The 19,558-nt window shown below is 44.2% G+C and overlaps 1 protein-coding gene across 1 annotated transcript in view; it reads left to right on the plus strand.

The window, feature by feature from the left end:
• The window catches only part of TSPAN18 (tetraspanin 18), a 48,307-nt gene extending 30,788 nt beyond the window's left edge, over positions 1-17,519 (plus strand). The window contains 7 exon segments of the mRNA NM_204801.1: positions 838-929; positions 1,702-1,896; positions 7,464-7,538; positions 12,859-12,957; positions 14,213-14,392; positions 16,715-16,798; positions 17,433-17,519. Coding sequence (NP_990132.1) covers positions 867-929; positions 1,702-1,896; positions 7,464-7,538; positions 12,859-12,957; positions 14,213-14,392; positions 16,715-16,798; positions 17,433-17,480 — 744 coding nt within the window. The 5' untranslated portion in view covers positions 838-866 and the 3' untranslated portion in view covers positions 17,481-17,519.
• The last annotated feature ends 2,039 nt before the right edge of the window (positions 17,520-19,558 follow it).

Raw genomic sequence — 19,558 nt, forward strand, 5'->3', positions numbered from 1 at the left:
GCTTCACCTGGTCAAACTTTCGAGCTGCTCTTCCAATACAAATACTGTCATAAGCCCTTTAGGGTCTAACTCAGACCTATTGAGATTCAAAATGGGCATTTTTTTTTCCTGTGATTGAAAGCTTACCAGCTTTTATCCACAGGCTCTGCCTGCAAAAGACTTGTGCAGGATGGAGTTTGAGCAACAGGACTTCAGCAGCCCATTAACACGTCACATTGCATGACAAGCAGGTGGTGTGCCCCAGCATGTGGAACTGAGGATGGCCTCCTCAAGCCCTCTCTCATTCGCATACCACAGTCATTCTCAGTGTCTGAGTGTTTCCCTGAAAATATTCTCCTTGTTCATGTGGCTTCATTCTGTAGGGGAGGCTTGTATGGAGCTAACTGTCCAAGATGTATATTTGTGAGACCAGCTGATGGGCACAGCTTCTGGCTCCTGTGTTGATAGAGCTTTCTTCCTTGATTTGAAGTATCCAGGTGTGTTCAGTGTTTCTTCGACTTGAGAGACCTTAGGGACTAGAAAAAAATAAAGTAAAATGAAATTAGCCTTCATTTGCAGACAGATTTCCCCCCCAGCATTTTGTCCTGCAAGCAATGCCAAAGCTTTCTTTCAACCTTTCTATTTCCATTTGCATTTCCCTCTACACCTGGAAGAATGTAAAGGGAATTAGCAGTGATCATTATCTCTTATTAGCCTGTGCTATGGTACTCTGTTCAGGTAAAAAATGAGCCCTTCTGTATAATGAACTTCACAGGGTCTGGAGGGAATAGAAATGGAAATAGGGCTGTGTCGTTCAAATAAAAGCGAGTGTGCTAAAATAGTGTTGATGTTTTGCAGGAAGAGTTGGGTCAAGCAGCCTGAAGACCATGGAGGGAGACTGTCTGAGCTGCATGAAGTACCTGATGTTTCTTTTCAATTTTTTTATATTTGTGAGTATTTGGAATCTACTTTCTCTCTCGATTCCTTCTGTTTCCAGCAGCCAACAGAATAGGCTGTAACTCAGTAAAGTTGCCACAAAAGATCCCCTCAGCTTTGCACTAGCAATCACTAAGGATATCAATTTATGGTGTCTGAAGGTGCTAAGACATTCAGTAAGGCAACTGGATGGTCACTGCTGTCTGCATTAAGGTTGTCCTTTGCAAGGAAGACAAAGAAGGAAAGCTGTAACTTGAATTCATGGTCTGTTCTTGAATGGCGGAAGAAATTGTTTTCTAGTCCTTGGGTGCCCTGCTGAGGTTTTCACTAGCAAGCAGAGATTTTCCTACCACATTCCTGGTGATCCGTATTGCTCATGTCTTTGATGGGAAGTGTGGGATTACCCAGCCACCCTGCTCCAGGTGGAGCGAGGTGCCCTTCTGTGGTGGAGAGGGTTCCCATGTGTCTCTTCACTGGGCGCTCCCCTTCAGGTGTGGCAGAGGCTCAAGACTCAGTCTTTCAGCATTGGGCAGAGAATCAACAGTTGGTAGAGCGAAGTGTTAAGAAAGAAAAGATGCCTTTGCTGCTAACGTTTCATTGACTGAGCAAGAAACGCTGAGAGCAGCATGTCAGCAGTCACCTGCTTAGCGCAGAATGTTTGCCACAGAAACAGATATTCCAAAACACCTTTGATCAAAAGATACTGATGAAACCACTGTTCCCTCAGCAGCTGTTAATGTTGACCTGTCTCCTTTCCCCCTCTTTCCTCTCTTTGTGCTGTGACAGCTGGGAGGAGCATGCCTGCTTGGAGTTGGGATCTGGGTCATCGTGGATCCAACTGGTTTTCGAGAGATCGTGGCTGCCAACCCTCTGCTCTTCACAGGAGCATACATCATGCTGGCTATGGGAGCAATGCTCTTTCTGCTGGGTTTCCTTGGCTGCTGCGGTGCCATCCGTGAGAACAAATGTCTCCTACTTTTTGTAAGTGTCCTTTCACTTCATTAGCATTTTGATGCTTCTCATGAATGAGGGTGACTCTTAAGCTGAATAGGTGATGCTGTGATTAGTACATAAATGGGTGTCCAGTTTTGCGACCATTGTTCCCTTAGATACTAAGTAGGCTTAGAGCACTTTTACACACAGCTGGAGATATAGAGAATTTGCTTCCTCCCTTCACCAGGCTTGAGTTCTGTGAGTCTGAATCTGGGGTTGTATTTTGACATGTCAAGTTTTGTCTCAAAGATATATAGAAAGTGATCAAAAACTGAGTACTTCTGGCCATCCAAAACCATTAGCTCCACCTGTAGATTCATTCTTACTGGTTCACAATGGAGCAGAGAGAACATATAGAATGAAGCATCTATGTAATGAAGCCCCACAGCAAAAATGCCTAGTTCTGAACTTGGGTGATGGCCTTGCATTACAGCTCTCAGTAGGTACTTGGTCCTTTATGTAGTCTAGTCTGCTCCTGAAATGAACCAGGTTTATTCTTTTCAGACAGTTTTCCACCTAAAGAGTTAAATTTCATCCCATCTGGTCATCAGGTAGTACCTAAAATCAGTTGTTTTTTACTCCTGCCCTAAGTTCTGATACTACAGGGTTTCCAGCCATTGTCTGTTTGCAGAAAACATTATCAGTTATGTGTTAAAACACAAAGCTCGGTAGTTTTATTTCTCTTTTTTGTCAAACGTAGCCTTTTGTTTCTTGCTTGGGATCTGCTGGTTTGTTTTTATTTATTTCTGCTTAAATGTTGATCTTACACTGTTCTGTTATGATTCTGTCTTGCACAGCTGCTTCACAGTGAAAAAGAGGCTTGTATCTTAACAGAACAGGAAAGTCCACTTTCTTAAAAACAAAGCTATTTTTTCCTAGAGTTCAGCCTGGCTCCACTGAGGTGAATTCTTTCTAGCACCTGGCTTGCCCATCCCTTGACTTTATAACCTGCATGTGAGAGCCTCTCTCTGGAAGCCTTTGTGGATAGGACCACTCGTGAATCATCTCAGAAGTAAATCGGAAAACTCAATATATTACCTGTGAAGTCAGGGAAATCTGCCCAAAGGAGCCTCACAAAATGTGAAGAATCAGGCCCAAGGAGCCTGAGTTTACTCCAAAACCAGACCTAACCAGATTAAGTAACTAAAAGTTACGTTTGATGAAAAGTATTGAATACAAGTGAATGAGAGAGATAGATTTTGGGCTTGGGCCACGTAAACAGTGTACAGATAGAGGACACGGAGTGAAGAGGGGACTTCTGTGCTGTACTTTCCTCACATAGCATCACTCACACCAGTAGTTGTTTGAACATTCCTCCCAATGTTTTATTTTTAGCCCAGTGCACTCAAATTTGTGGTTATTACTTCTGACTCATAGCAATTGTTTTGAGCCCTGCTGCTTGATTTATTTAGTTTTGTTATTACTTTATTTTATACTTGGAATCTGAGACTTCAATGGGCATAAGGTAATACCAGGAACTAGCAGGAGCTCTGAAAGTAATCACTGGATGAGGAATTAGCATTTCAGCTTCTGACGTCAAAGTCAGCTCTCGTAACCTGCCATCCGATGTCCAACAGCAGCAAAGCGCTTGCACAGTGATCTATGCTGATGCCAAGTGAGAAGAGATATTTTACTAATTTCTGGTTTTTGGGGGACCAGACCAGGTGGTATTAAAGTACACAAAAGATCTGTGAAAGCAGAATTCTAATGGGAGTGTTTTAGACGTAGAAAGGGCAAACCATTCATGAGCATATGCCAATGAGACCGGTAGCATGCTTACAGAACTGAATGTTTGGCTTAAGAGGTGGTACTTAGGGAGAAGTTGCCTGATCAAATCAAGTCCTCTTGCAAAGTTGTTAAAGAATTGATGAGCCAGGGCTGCCTGAGTGAGATTTCACAGTGATGCATAATGTATATGTGAAGCTTTCGGTTCAAATGTAAATAAAGAATAGAAGGAACAAGACAGATGCACACATACATGTTCTCTAGGTTATGACTTTTGTGTTTACAATGTCTTTTATTTTACATTAAGCTGCTTGTCTTTTGGAAAGAAAAAACAACAACCCACACTCATCATCACCACCATCAACAGCAAAAAATCCCTGTGAAACCCAGCATGCTGCATTAAGCACAAGGGTGTGTAGTGTTTCTAGGTTTTCCAGCATTTTGATGTGGCTCACAAAATGCAACAAAGGTTGGCCTGAAAATTGAGGATTGACTTAATTCTGGGTTGTCCTAAAGACCCTATGACTATAAAAGAACACCATAAAGATCAGAATCCAAAGTGCTGCTGAGTGTACAAAACATGTGCAAATATATTTATTTTGCCACTGGAGACTGAATTCAGGTTTGCAAAAAAAAAGTCTGTGTTAGCTTGATTTGGCTTAGCTGTGAGTGTGGATGTCCTTTTTTGCACTCTTGTAATATAGATGTAGCCTCTAAAGCTTCCCAACATGAAAACACAAGTCCTTTGCGTTTAAAAGCAATGACTACTCTTTCTGCAACAACTGAAGCTGGAACAGTAAGTGTCTTGTGGGAAGGAAATGTGAAGCTTTGATTTGTGGAAGCTTCTGACAATTGTGGAGCTGTTACCAAGAGGTGAGGTAGGATTTTTGACCACAACAGGAGACCCCACTTTTCTAAGGATGATGTCTGAACCCTCAGATGATTGGAGTGCCTTTACTCAAGTGCCCGGTCTCAGACATGGGCTTGTATGTGAGGCTGCTGTGTCCCATACTGTGTTGACCAGTTGGCTGTCCAGTGTGCTCATATTTCAGTAATTGCTTAATATAACTCTGTGAGGGAAAACATAATAAGCAGATATTGTGTTGCCTTAAAATGCAGAATGAGTGCAAGTTCTGAAACATGGATGATCCATCTCTTTTTTTTTCTCATCACCTCCAATGGATGCTTCTGTGTTTTCTACAGTAACTATTTCAAATCTGTAATGCACAATGTAAGTGTAAATCAGTTTGGGAATGATAATGAACCTTATCAGAGGTAATCTGGGGACGGCTGCTTATACTTCTGCACAGACCTGTGCTGGAGCTCATATGAACTGTATCTCCCAGTAATCAGTAAATGAAATGCAATTAGCAAGGTGATGAGATTAATCACTTGATCACCACCTTAGACCTCTTAGTAGCTATGCTGAGATCCCTTGATGGATGATGATGTGGATTTGCAAAGTGTGGTTCATCCTCATCACTTGTTCTTTGCCCTCCTGTGGTGAAATTAAAAACAAAACAGTCTCTGAGCAGGAAAAATAGAAGCTGCATGTAAAAGTCTAGCAGCAAGAATAAATTATAGAATTAACTAGTTCAGCAAGTCAAGCAACAACGTTGTTAGCAGCCCCTCTCCATGTGACTTGCCTTGTTTGTCATTTGAGCCTGGGATCCTTTTCTTTTGTTTCCGTTGCAGAGGCAGAAAGACAAATGGGACAGGTTAGTGCGTGCACATTTTCAGTGGGGAAAAGTCACTTACAGCTCTGGTAATTGACACCAAAAGAATATTTTCCCATTCTGATTAGGTAGTCTGAATTTTCTCTCCATTACCAAAGTACACGGTGCATGGCATTCCATACATTGTTTATAAATCATTGCTTGGGGATCTTAAATGGCACTTCTGGCCCCATCTGCCTGCCTTCTGTTTCAGAAAGACCCTCAATAGCCTTTTCATGCAGGAAAAAAGTCAAGATCTCTTTTGTGTTTATTTCTACTTGTTGCTTCAACCACTTGTACCACGTGTTTGTTACCTTCCATATGAAGCAGTCTTTCTGGGTTCCCTATTCACATGGTACCAAAACCCAACGTCATTTCCAAACTGCCACTCAGCCAGGTAAAATCATCTTAGCCTGTGGTCTGAATCTTGGAATCTTTACATTTCTCAATTGAGAATGTCTTTGTATGACCGTAGCATCATAAAAATGCCCGTTTTGAGGAACTGTAAGTCTGAACTAACTTAGTGTTTTGTCTCCAGAAATGGAAATTAGAAATGCCATTTCAGGAAAACATGTGAGCCTTACCACTTTCTGCTCTGTTTCCCTCAGTGTTCCTCAGCATCAACAATTGTTGTTTGAGGGATGCTAGAGAACACATCCCTGCCTGTTTCTTGTAGTGTTTGTTATGCACTGAAGTGAGACATCAGTGTAACTTAGGATCAGTCCTAAAGACGGACCTAAACGTGAGCTCTCTCTCTTTTCCTTCCCTCCCTGGAGATTTGTTCCCTTCATAGAATCATAGAATTGCTAAGGTTGGAAAAGACCCACAGGATCATCCAGTCCAACCATTTGCCCATCACCAATGGTTCTTGCTAAACCATGTCCCTCAACACAATATCCAAATGCTCTTTGAACACCACCAGGGGCAATGACTCCATCACCTCTCTGAGCAGCCCATTCCAGTGCTTGACCACCCTTTCAGAGAAGTAGCATTTCCTAACGTCCAGTCTGAACCTTCCCTGGCGCAGCTTGAAGCCATTCCCTCTAGTCCTATCACTAGTCACAGGAGAGAAGAGGCTGACCCCCAGCTCACTACAACCTCCCTGTAGGTAGTTACAGAGAGCAGTAAAGTCTCCTCTGAGCCTTCTCTTCTCTAGACTGAACAATCCCAGCTCCTTCAGCTGCTCCTCATAAGGCCTGTGCTCCAGACCCCTCACCAGCTTTGTTGCCCTCCTCTGAACATGCTCCAGGGCCTCGATGTCTTTCTTACAGTGAGGGGCCCAAAACTGGACACAGTACTTGAGGTGCGCCACCAGTGAGGCACGTCACCAGTGAGGCACCTCACCTTCAACACTGTTTTCTTCTCCAAACTGTACCTCAAGTTGTGGACCAGCTTTCTGTGCTGCCTTTGGACCCCCACATTTGGCTGTGGTTTCTCAGTGTAGGGGTGCCATATCAGCATGTAGTTATATTGTTTCATAGCAGCTGAGTAACTAATGTACCCAGTGCAACTCCATTGTGCATAGGGGATACTATTAACTAAGGCTAATTTTGTCCTGAGATAAACTCTAAGAAGATTTCATTTTTGGTCACAGGTGTAAGTATTTCAGTGTATGTCCCACTACCTTCTTCCAAACACAAAATGAGCCGTGGTTATATTGCAGTAAAGCTGTTTATGATTGTGATGAGCAAAAATGTACATATGTATATGTATGCATGTCATGGGTTACCTACATCATTTCCCCTCCCTGTGTCAGGACAGTTCAACCTTATATGAGCATCTACACGATCATATAACATTTTCCATCAAAGTAGGCTTTACTGTTTAACCTGGTGCAGATTCATCAGAGGATGCTAATGGCCCTGTAGTGCTATCTGCTTTACCTGTTAGAACATGGTAGAACATGCTATGAGCTCCCATGTCCTGTGGCACGGTCAGAGGATGGCTGTGACTGCCTCAAGTTATTGTGTCCTAGGTTTTTTTCATTATTTTTTCTATCTCTTTGGTAAAACTTATGAAAGCTTGTGTTCCTATTGCCTATTGTATTGTACTCTCATAATGAAATGTCTCTGTCCCCCCCCCCCCCCCCCCCCCCCCGTATTTTCTCTCTTCTAGTTCTTCATGTTTATTTTGTTAATCTTCCTGGCGGAGCTTTCAGCTGCAATCCTGGCTTTTATCTTCAGAGAAAATGTAAGTATCCTATGGTGGGCATACTGAGCCCAAGTGGGATTGTACCCAGCTGGAGTGTGGTGTTAGTTCCTGATTCATTTTACTGTAACTGTTTCAAATACCAGCAAACCTGCTTCCTTACTACCTTCAGTCTGCAGAACTGCCAGCAAATGCTAGCCAGACTGGCATGTGCAAGGTGGATGCTTTATGTACAAAGGGTATATATGTTGTGAGACTACTTAAATCCTGAAGATTTTAGTCTTCTCGATTCTTTCACAGCCAAACCAGCTGCACATTCCATCAGGGAAAAGTTTTGCAATAATGTCACGTTAAGGTTAAAAGCAACTATTTTCTTTTTGCAATATAGCATGTGTTTAGTATTAATATTAATAGTGAAACCTCCTGTTTCCCCAGAACCACCAATGCTCCCTCTGTCTGCAGTGCAAAAACTCTCTTGTGCATTGTCAAATATTTCTTCTTGAATTTTCATGTTCTGATAGTTGCCAGATTCCTTTCAGTTCTGCCTGCAAGATATGCCTCCCCGCCTGCTCTGACTGACTCTCCCTGGCCCTTCTGAAGTCCCATTGGGGTTCTTTTTCATGTAGCCTGACTCACAAATTTCTAGTCTTTCTCTGTGCAGCTTCATATGATGTGGCCTTTTTCTATACTGCTGCTGAATATATTATTAAATGCCCATCATCCCTCTCCTATGTTAGCAGTAAGCTTGGTCTCATGTTTCTCAGACCTGCAGGAGTGTATGGCTTCTGACCAAAAACAGGACAACACGTGCACAGACTGGAGCTAGGCTTAACAAGGCCCATCCTTCTCAAGGCAGCCGCTTCTGAAATGTGTCTCTAAGTGACGGCTGTGAAAAAAAACATCAGCTAGTAACAGTGGTCACTGGTGACTCTTAGTTGTAATTTTGGTTGTTTGGTGTGTGCCAGTAGTCATAGAACTTTCAGCGCCTTGCTCGCATTGATCATCATAGAAACGAAGTGTGAGCAAAGGAGTACTTTGTAAAACGATGATAACAGTTTTCATTTTCCTGAGCCAGGATATACTTTTAGTTTTATTCATAAAAAGAGATTTTGATCTCTTTTTATGTAAAGAATTAAGACTTATGAAGCTCACAGTGAAGTGGTGTGCCGGTAGTGTGGTGAGATAGTCTGGGAGGAGGTGGCAGGAGGAATTTTTCCTCTTTTTATCCACTCCCCCCCCTTCCCCCCTGCTTTTTATTCCCTTCTATTTCCCTTTTTGTCCTCAAAAGTCAGTGGTCTTTTCTCTTTGCCTCAGATTTGAAGAGTTGGGAAAGAGCAGCACTTGGTACACAGTGTGGGAACTCCATTACAGCTCAGGCTTTGAGGTTGTGCCTTTGTGGGAGTAGCTACAGCTCTGTAAGTAGATTTCAGCACGGGAGGTCTGGTGTGCTCTGGTCATTACAGCTCTGCTGTTATGAGGTTTTAGGGGATTCCTCTGGTACAGCACAAGCAGCAGACCGCACACATAGGAAGGCTTTGTGTGCAGCACTGCCCTGCAGACCGAGGTACAGTGTTTGTGGAGGAGATGTGACATGTGGGGAACTTAGAACAGGCATGAGAAACCAGACAGGCACAATGCCTCCTGTACGTGGAGTGGCTGTGCCTTCTTCCCTCAGCCACAAGGATCCTGCAGAGCCTTGTGATCTTCCGTTACCGTGGCGGCTGTGGGATGTGTGATGATGTGAGGCTCACAGATAAGGTCACAGTGGTTATTCCAGACTTCTGTGACATCTGGTGATGTTTTGTGAGTCAAAACCTGAAGGAGAACGAACTATTTTATCTTTCCTGAGCTTGTCTCCTTGTTTGCGTCACCAGCTTCCCACCCTGTCAGAATGACTGACAGAAAAGGCAGAAAAGGGAAAAATGAAGGATGTCAGAATCTCAGCAGTTGGAGATGGCTCTACTCAAAAGTTAAACTCAGTCTGAAAATTCTCACGGTTTTTCTCCTCTTAAAGGTTTCTTCCGTACAAAGTCTTGCTATGCTGTTGCTGTGTATTTTGGTGGTGGCTCTCTGACTTGGTAACTATTAAGAACTAACATTGCTGTCGGGTCTATGTGAGGCTAGATGGTTGGACACAATGTCTGTGGGGACAGAGGATTGAACTTTCCATCTTTCCGTGACCACGGAAGGTCAGGATCCAATGTGCTTTTTTCTTCCCCACGAAATGAGTTAATTTCAAAGCTTGCTGTGGTAAGTGCACATTTAGGCAACCTACATTTTCTGTAGAGCTGCCAGATGCTTTCTCATTGTGGTCGTTGCACCAGTCCCTATGGCTGTGGCTACACTGGGTGTATAAAGTGAGACAAAAGAAAGGGATACGCTCTGTTTGCTTTCCAGATGATATTTGTTGCAGCTTTCTCTTGTGTAGTTTTACATGCAAACTAGCTCCCCCAGTACTCAGAAGAGTTAAATTATTAATAGTTGTGGGAGTAAGAGAAATTAAGACACAGAAGGGAGGAAAGAGATGTTTTCTGTGGAGATTGGACATGAGAGGAAGAGTCGGTGAAGCACAGCATGATGGTGAGGTGAGTGAAAGTGATGTTAGCAGTGATGAGCTAATGTGCCATGCAAGGCCTCTGGGGCTCCCACATTATTTCTTTAAAGCAATCTCTGAAGAGGAAGACTTTGGTTAATCAAATGTGGGAGTACCAGAGTTTCTCTTCCTTCATAAAGGAGATTTGGGGCAACAGAGAACCCTGTTTTTCAATAACACTGGCTATCTCACTCTCTATAAATAATGTGAACAACAGAGAGGCATCACTTAGAGGCCATGGAAGAGAGATGTGACTTGTATTCAGGATTTGTTCACCATGTGCCCTGCAGAGGTGCGGATGGGAAGAGCCATGGAGGGTGCTGGACTCTTTCAGGCCTTCAGTGTGACAGAGCTAATGACCACACCTGAACTTTGTGTGGCTGAGGTTGATTCTCTTCAAAGTGCGTTTGTACTTGAATGGCTGTGTCCATCTGAGAGATCTGGCGAATTGCCTTAGCAAGCAGGAAAGCACAGAGTGATAGGGACAGGTGAGTCCAGTGGCAGGGCTCTGAACAGAGTCAGGATGTTTGCATTTTCGTCTTCAGTTTTGACACTTGAAAGACAAGTCACTTTGGCTTCTGATAGCTCTGTTTCCTCAGACATGAGGGAAAACTAAAGAAAACGCACAGTCTGTTCCTAGGTTGACCTGTGTAGGGTCCGTCTTACTGATTTTTGTCCTACTTTGTCAGCAGTTTACCTTTGCTGATGGATTCTTAACTTTTTTTCTGAACTTCACGTGCTCAGGACAAACAATTTAAGAGCAGCAAAATGGAATCAGTTATTTCCCTGGCAGACGTACTTTTCCAGAGCTAGGCTTTGTTTTGGGCCAAGTCTCGTAAAAATCACACACAAACTCTGAACAATTTCCTCTGGGATTGCTGCTGTCAAAATAAAGGTTTCACTTTATATTTAAATGACTCTTTTGTTTTAGACCCAGCCAAAGGCAGCCGGCTGGGATTATTACCAACTGTAATATCAGTTTCAAAGCCTGCGCTTCAGGAACAGACAAGCATCAGAAAAATGTGCTGCTGTCTCTGCAGGAGAGGATGCTGGGTGGGTGAAGAATGCACTGAGAGGGAAGGAAAAGGGAAGACCGAGGACACGTTTCAGCATCTCCAAACCTAGGGCACCAGATTCCCAAAGGAAAATGCCAGTCCTTCAGTCCTTTCCGATTCTCTGGTATTTTAATGTTCAAAAGCAAAAGAAGAGAAGAGTTAAAAATCTGTCTCATAAAAGTGATTTAGGAACTTAGCAGCCCATCTAATTAAAAAGTAATGAGATTTAGCTCCCTGTGCCATTCAAGTCTTTGTGACAGAGTTCTACCCAGTACTGATGCAGTCATTAAATTTTGCCTTAGTTTGTATCTGCAAAAGAGAAATCAATATGAAGTGGTATTCTGACTCTTTAAAAGAATCACGGCAGCCTTCTTGGCTTTCCTTAAGGTCCATGGTATAGTTACAAAGGAAACGGTCAGGTTTGTGCCCACCCATATGTCTCATACATATGTATGTGTATGTATTTCACATTGCGTATCAAGGACTTGAAACCAACTTGTAGCAGTTTGTGTTACTGCATGTGCAGTGCTGTGTGAACAACAGGGGGAAAAAAAAAAAAAAACTTTTTCTCAGACAGCTTAATTCCCAGTCCAGCAAATATATAACATAGGAGTAATGCTGTATCCAGCAGAGTCCAACCCCTTTCACCGAGGCTTTGTGCTGGTACAGAGGTTGTGCCTGTGTGGGTCACAAATCAGAAGGTATTTTAGACAAGGGACCACACAAGTCAAGGCCTGCTGGGAACACAGAGAGAGGGCGATGCCTTGAAGTTTTCATCCTGAAGTGATAGAGAGGGCACAAGGTTGAATCAAAGTACTCAATTTAACAGGACTTTTAAGTTTGCATAGTTACTGGTCCTCCAGAGAGTGATCCTGTGTAAATGTAATTTCAAGGTGTCCAACTGTTTCAGGAGCCTCTGAGCAGAAATGTTGGTTTTTTCTATTTTACTATAAATGTAATCAGGAGTAAATTAAATTCCATTAGTTTTTATCATTGACCTTAGGGGGAAAAAATGTTTAAATTATCTAAACATTGGAAATGTAAAGAGGATTTTTTTTCTTCGTGTGTGTGGGTGAGTTTAGACACTCCAAAGCACTGTCAAGGAAACAATCTCTTTTCTGATTTGTGAGTTGATTTGAACATTTTGCATTCGTTCCATGTGTTTTAATTCCTTTTCCTTCTCAGGAAATTTAGTGTTTGGGCTTCATTTTGCTTTCTCACACATGGAAGTAAATTCAGAGTTCCCCTGACATTAGTTGGGAGTTAACTGGTTTGAAATGAAAGTGAGGGGAAAATCATGTCTTGATTGCAGACTCATGAAGCATAGTAAGTTAAGCTACTATTTGGACTTAGATTTGAAGATCTTTCTAAAATCTATTTTAGTCATTTCAATTTATGAAACACATTCAAATACTCAATATTAAAAACAAATAAGCTAACAAAACCCACCAACCTTTAAACGTACACAATAGCTTGCAAATATAGATATAATTCACTCCCTGTTGTTTAATGAGCAGTTTTATTGAACAAGTACCATACACCCTGGGCATAGTAATGGTTCAGCCAATGGCTTTTCCTATGTCTCTCCTCTGAGGTCTGCAAAAAAGAACAAAACCAAACCAATCAAACCAACTAACGCCACAATGGGGTTGTGCTTGAAAGAGAGATGTTGGCAGCAACCCTTTGCATTCCCACTTGTCTCTGTGTGTTTCAGCTGACGAGAGAGTTTTTCACCAAGGAGCTGAAGAAGCATTATGTGAGGAACAATGACACGCATGTCTTCTCCTCCACCTGGAACTCTGTTATGATCACAGTAAGTCAGGCCATGCCAGTCCCATGCTACTGGTGGTCAGCTGCCATTCATGCTGCGCTCAGCCAACACCTCCTGGCTCCTCCTGGCAGTGGTAGGAGGGAGGTGACTGTTCACTGGCAGCCAGGCTTTCCGGAAGGAAGCTGCTCCTGGTGCTGAGAGCAACACTCACAGTGACTGTCACCCACTGTGGTTTGCCAAAGCCCAAGGATTTGAGCTGATTGACTATGCCCAACTCTAGAACTGGATACAGAAAGCTCTACAGCTGCCTGTAACAAATGGGCCAGAATCTCTGTGCATTTACCCTAGACACATCACCTTAGAGACTACTTCAAACCAATTCCCAGCCAACAGCATCCAGAACAGGTGCTAATTAATGGCTTCTTATCACCTCCTGTGAAATGAGATTGTAGGCAACAGATGAGGCAGGAGTGGCCTAACAGAATATTTTCAGTGTGTAAATAGTCGCCATCAAAGTTGTCTTTGTTATTACAGACCTAACCAGCTGGATTGAAGATCAGCTGTGTCACTGGCATTGGAATTTTTCTTTTCTACTACCAGTTGTTGGTGCCTGCCTGCTGCAGAAAGTTGTGTGTGTTTGTGTTTGCATGTACACACGACCTTGGTGCCTGGCACAGCCCACATCGTAGCTGTTCAGGAGTGAAGAGTAGGATGTCAGATTCCGCAGACAAAAAGTCATTTATAATCTTAAAAGAAAAATATGACTGCTGCCCTTCATGCTGATTTAGGACTTCAGTAAAGACATTTCCTTTTGGTGACTGAAAGGAGACAGAGTATGACTTGAATCCTTAAAAAGGACCTGACTTGAATCCTAAAAAGAGAATTTTCTTGGATCACCTAGCAGTGCCTTTGAGCTGCAGCAGTCCTGGCCATTAGCTCTGGGGAGAATGAGCACTCAGGAGCCTGGATTGCACTGCTGGCTCTTTTACAGACTTACTGGGTGATCTTAGGAGAGTCATCCTGGATGCACTCCAAAGTCCTGTGTAGTTCATGGCAATATTCCCAGTGGTACCTTAGATTCTACAGTGTGACATGGGAACAGTGGGACTTTATGAAAAGAGGCTTTGATGAAACAGAAGCTCCAAGGTACAAGTGCAATCCGCTTCCTTGGAAACAACAGTTGTTTTGTCTCTGCTTTGACTAAAGCTTTGATCCCTACAAAAATAGGTCTTTGGAAGATTTCTGGTATCTCCTTTGAGGCCAAAGTGTAAACTCTGTCTTTCTTTCTTCTCTCCAGTTTGCCTGCTGTGGAGTGAACGGACCAGAAGATTTTGAAGCTGTCCCTCCACTTTCACACTTGCCTTTGGAAGAGACTACACCAGAGGCTTGTTGCCAGCGAAAGCTCCAGAGCCGGGAAGGGATGTTTGTTAACAGGAAAGCCTGCCTCGAAGGCGATGAGAGATTTCAGAACCGGCAGGTAAGGGCAGCCAGATGGCTGGAGAAAAGGCTTCCCAGCAGGGATGGCTGTGGTAGCCATGGGTTACCTACCCATGAAGGGGCAGGTTGTGCCATTCTGACTGTAGCTGAGTTTGTAACTACACTTACACTGTTAACAACTTTTGAAGTCGTGGATATGTGATCCTATAAATCCCCTTTCATTGTGTGTACTGCTAAGTCCATGCTGCGCTGTATCAGCAGAAATAGAGAGATTTTTCCCAGGGGTTTAAGAGGTGGAATAGAAGTTTATGTCAAGTTTTACTGTGGCTTTGAAGATTAGTATTGCCTCTGACAAGTTAACTGACAAGCCATTGCAGGTCAGTGAGGATGGGATAGAATTTGCTCTTATTGGCTGTTGTAGGAGCTCCATTTTAGTTCACAAAGGCTCCTCATCAATACTATATTCGACCAAGAGACCGAGAGTTGAAAAGACATGGAAAACTGAAAGAGATGTGTTGGAAATATGTATTTTTCTGCCCTTTCACTGTTTAGAGTAGAAAGAGGGCATTTCTTTGGGCAGCTCTCTCAACTTGGCAATCTTCTCTATGCTAGACTGGAAAAAGGCAAGTCAGAATAAATTCACTGACACTGATACTACCAGCACCCATGTTTCGTCACAATTTCCCCAAGACCTGAAGTTTCCAAAACTTTCTAGCAAAGTTCTTGACTGTGATTATTGTAGCATTAGCAAGCCAGCTGAACTCTCTACTGACTTGTATGTACAAGCCTTTTCTCTCCATGCTAACTAGCAGTCCTGTTTTCAGCACTTGATAGCAGATTGTGAAAGAGAGTAAAGGGGTTTGGAAGCAGCGAGTGAGCTGTTGCTTGTCTGGCAGCTGGAAACAGTTGGCAGAGGCATGCTGGGTGAGAGATCATAGCAGACAGCACCGTACTGCATCTGCCAGGTCTGATTGCCACGAATTGATGGGGAGAAGTGAGAGAGAGAAGGAAAGATGACAAACAGCAGGGAGGGGGAAAGAAATGCATTTTGAGAAACAGGGATAAAGCAGATTAAAATTTTTGCTTTCCCTAAGTGGCGATACTGAGGCCTCCCATTTCTATGGGAAGGGATGTTTTTCTGCGAGCCTTTGTCCTGCATTGTGGCAGTGGGAGAAATTGTGTGCACAGCAAACGTCACCAAACACAGTGAGGCATCTCTATAACATGGGAGAGATGCTCCCAAGGAACTGTTGGCTGTATTTGGGCATCGCTGGAGCAAAGTCAGGCCGCTGGGAAACCACGCTGATGGGGCAGTGCTTGCCACGTCTGTGCTCAGTCCTGTTTTCACCTGCTGAGCATGGCATGCTGGAAGTTGGGTTAAGGCTGGAGTTCTAGCAATCTTGTTGATGGGCTGGATGCTTTTTCCTGAAAATTGGGCTGAAAACACTACAGGAGCAGAGCCTTATGATGACAAGAGTGCTGCTGCCCCAGTCATCTTCATTCCCTGGGTGTATGGCATGAGTGAATCTGCTCTTTCCCTTGTTTTCCCCTGGTTGCTTCACTCCTGGTGAGCAGAGTCTGATATCAGCATGTAACTGTTGTTGCCATCTGTGCATTTCAGATATTTTCTTTTTAGGTGAAAACATAAAATCAGGTGATTGAGACATCCCAGATAAATGGATGGAACTACATGTGTATTTTTAATGAGTGAGAGAGGTACATTTTACATTAGACAAAATCCAGTCTACTTTTCTCTTTATATGTGACCTGTTGTCAGAACTTTGCTAGTGGGTTGGAATTTTAGGCTGAGAAGTGAGGATTTTAGGGAGAAACAAGACCAGGATAAGCTGTGATTTCCTGAAACACCCTGAAAACTTTGCAGAGTGTCTGCCTGTTGTTAATTGTATAAGCAATAAGAAATTACTTTAAAGGCAATGGTAGCAGTGCTGCATAATGGAAGGATTATAGTAGTGCATGGCCCCGAGTTCTTCATGACATTAATATCCAGAAGATCAGCAGGTGTTCATCCATGCTCCTGTGGAGGGAAGGCTCAAAGAAAAGGTCCCAGTGTGTGAAATAGCTGCTGGCTGTGACTGAAATACAAGTGAAGAATCTCCTGCCTTGGCTTTAAATAAATAGCCTGTATCCCCAGTCAGCCACAGCTGCCTGTCATGTGCCCAGAGGGCCCTTTCCTCTGTGCTTAGTCTCTTCCCATTGCAGAGGGAATGCCTCTCCCCTGCTGCTCCTCTCTGTCCTGCAAGAAGTCACAGTTCCTTCTGCTCAGTGAGGGCTTGGGGGCTGTGCTGTGAGAACAACTCCTTGTGCTGCTCAGGTGTATCTCACTGTGTTCTGTCCCTCCTAGGGCTGCTACACTGTGATCCTGAACTCCTTTGAGACCTACGTGTACCTTGCAGGAGCCCTGGCCATTGGAGTGCTGGCCATTGAGGTACTGTTGTGTGATCGTAAAAGCAGTGTTAGTGGATGTCCAGCAGCGAGACAGGGAGCTGCTCCTGCAGAGTGCTAGCAGGTTATCCGCTTGTGGTTTTAATCGCCTAGAAAGAGGCGGGCACTCGGTCTCTTGCTACAAGAGGCAGGAAAATAACCTCTGTCGCGAGCCTGTAGTGCCGCCTTGTGTTGGCCCTGGCACAGAGTTTGCAGCTGTGATACTTTGGCCACAGAGGCTTTGGGAACCCCACTCTGTGCCCCAGGGCGCGATTCTTGTTCCCATTACAGCTGCATCCCAGCAAGCTGACTCCTATGGTTAATGTGCTCCAATTCTGCCTCTGCTTTAAAAATTTCAGTTTAGAGGTTGACATCGTACCGGGCTAGGGGCATCTCCATTACCATCCCACGTTAGCTCTTTGGTGGTGTTCCAGTGGAACAGGCTTCCCCCAGACAGGATGTTAGTCCTGGAGAGATGTTGAGTGCTTTCCCCAGTGCCCATATTGTGCAAAGGAGAGGGAGCTGGACATTGCCTCAGCAGCCCCCACGAAGGCCCCGCTGCACCATTCTTCTAGAACATGCAGCTGTCTCTTAGCATTCTCCATTTTATTTCTTCCCTCTTCTTTCCCTCTTCCTAGCTGTTCGCCATGATTTTTGCCATGTGTCTCTTCCGAGGGATCCAGTAAGAGGCACCCCGTGGACCACCACATTCCCAACATGCTCAGAAGAAAGAAGGAAAATCAGACGAAACGCAACCTGAAAACACACAAAAAACTTTATTTTTTTTAACAGAATGGGGTAGGGGGGAAAAATGGAGGGGGGGGGGGGGGGGGGAAAGAGGGTTGTAATATATGAATGACCAAAAGGATTGTACTTCAGGGGCTGGAACTTTGAGGTGATGTGCACTACACTGTACACCGGACCCTTGCCCAGAGCCACCCGCAGCAACTGTGGAGCAGGAGCCCATTGCAGCCGCTTACGCTATGGATGGATGGAGCCTATGGGGAGGAGTGGGAGGACAAGCCCAGCTGCCTCTCCCATCTGTCAGTGCAAAGCCGTGCCTACCATGCACAGCTTCATCACGGTTTAGACAGCAAAGGACCGAAGAGCAGCAACTCAGCGGCTGGGTCAGGCAGCAAGGTTGGCCGAAGTCTGGGACTGCCCAGGTGGGTTTCCAACAAGTGGTGCTGGCGGCTCATCTAAGAAACAGGCAGTCGTTGCTTGTGTGATTCTGGCTTTAATTCCCAGCCACAGAGTGAAAACATACATTGTTCCGCGTGCGTAAGCTTTGCCCCTATTGCCTGAAACTTGTCAGAGAAGTCAAACACTTCAGGGAGTCTGGCTTTTCTCTGGAGCCCTAAACGGGGGCAGAGTGGTCTCACTTAAACATGGGACTCATTCAGGGCTGGCTGATGGTCAAGAGTTTGGGGCCTCCCTTTCTGATTTTTCCTTTTTTGTTCAGTGTTATTGGGAAGAAAAACAAAAAAGAGAGCGAGTTGTTCCCTGCTGTGTTCCCATTCCCTGGGAAAAATGATGGCCCTGGTCAAGAATAGCTGATTCTGCTGCCTTCCTGAAAGGGGAGGTAATAGTATTTAATACTTGCCAGCCTTTGCCTTTCACTTCATACTTGCAAAAAACACTCTGCAGTGCTGTTATTAATATATGAGGGCTGCTCTGAAAGTAATGCCTCCTATTGTATTATATTTGCCCACAAAGTCAGAGGCGGATGTTGGTGGTGTGGCAGTAGAGGTTGAACCTTCCCTCCAATATCCCATTATATGTCGTTGCTATACAACAGGTGGCAGGAGAAGGGGCAGATTGAGAGAATGGTGTCAAACATGCAAGTGCATACGAGGCAAAGGTGTGTCACAGAATTCATCCTTATGGAAAACACGGCACCCATTGACATTCAGCAACACTTGCTGAATGTTTCTAGAGACCAAACAGTAGATGTGAGCACAGTGAGGCAGTGGGTGGTGCGTTTTAGCAGTGGTGACACTGGGCCACCTCCACTGGTGCAGATTTTTATGAGTGTGGCATGCAGGCTCTTGTTCATTGCTAGTGAAGATGCACAGCTAATGGTAATGATCATGTTGAAAAGTAGTGATTTGTAGCTGAGAATTTGCTCTATCAAATAGTGTTATTGTGCTCTTTGTTGTGGTTTCCATGGAAATAAATAGGAGGCATTACTTTTGGAGCAACCTATGTATATTTGCAGTGGATTCCTACAAGCTTTACTGCTCCAGCAGGAGTTCCAGGCATAGTACTGGATGGAAGAGCCTGAGGTTCATCAGCCACTCCCTTGCCGTTTGCCTTATGCTGTCTCGTGGTGTCATTTCTGCTCGGGGGATTTCCCGAGGCTTTCCCATGGGCTCATGACAAAAGCATCAGGTCAGGATTGTTCTGGTCTGCCTGTTAGTTGAGAGCGTTTCCTCCTTTGAAATAGTTTGACGTTTTGCTGATTGTTATCTGCTTAATCATTTGGAAATGAACTTGAGAAACAGGCCCAGGACTGGACGTTGGTCAGGGATATTAAGGTGGAGCTGAGGCCCCAGGCAGGATCTGGGAGCATTCAGTGTGCAGCCAGACTGCTCCAGCTGCTTCTCCAGTGCTTGTGGTCATCGACAAAAACAGGTCACTGGTTTCTCTCCTCTGGAAACCTCAGCCCCTGTTGGCTTTGTCATTCCTCTGGTTGCTCCCTGACTCCAAACTCGCTTTGCCTGGGGGAGGATGGAAAGGGCTGTGTTTTTCCATTTAGCTTACA

This window comes from Gallus gallus, chromosome 5, assembly GCF_016699485.2.
Source record: "Gallus gallus isolate bGalGal1 chromosome 5, bGalGal1.mat.broiler.GRCg7b, whole genome shotgun sequence".
Lineage (NCBI taxonomy): Eukaryota > Metazoa > Chordata > Aves > Galliformes > Phasianidae > Gallus > Gallus gallus.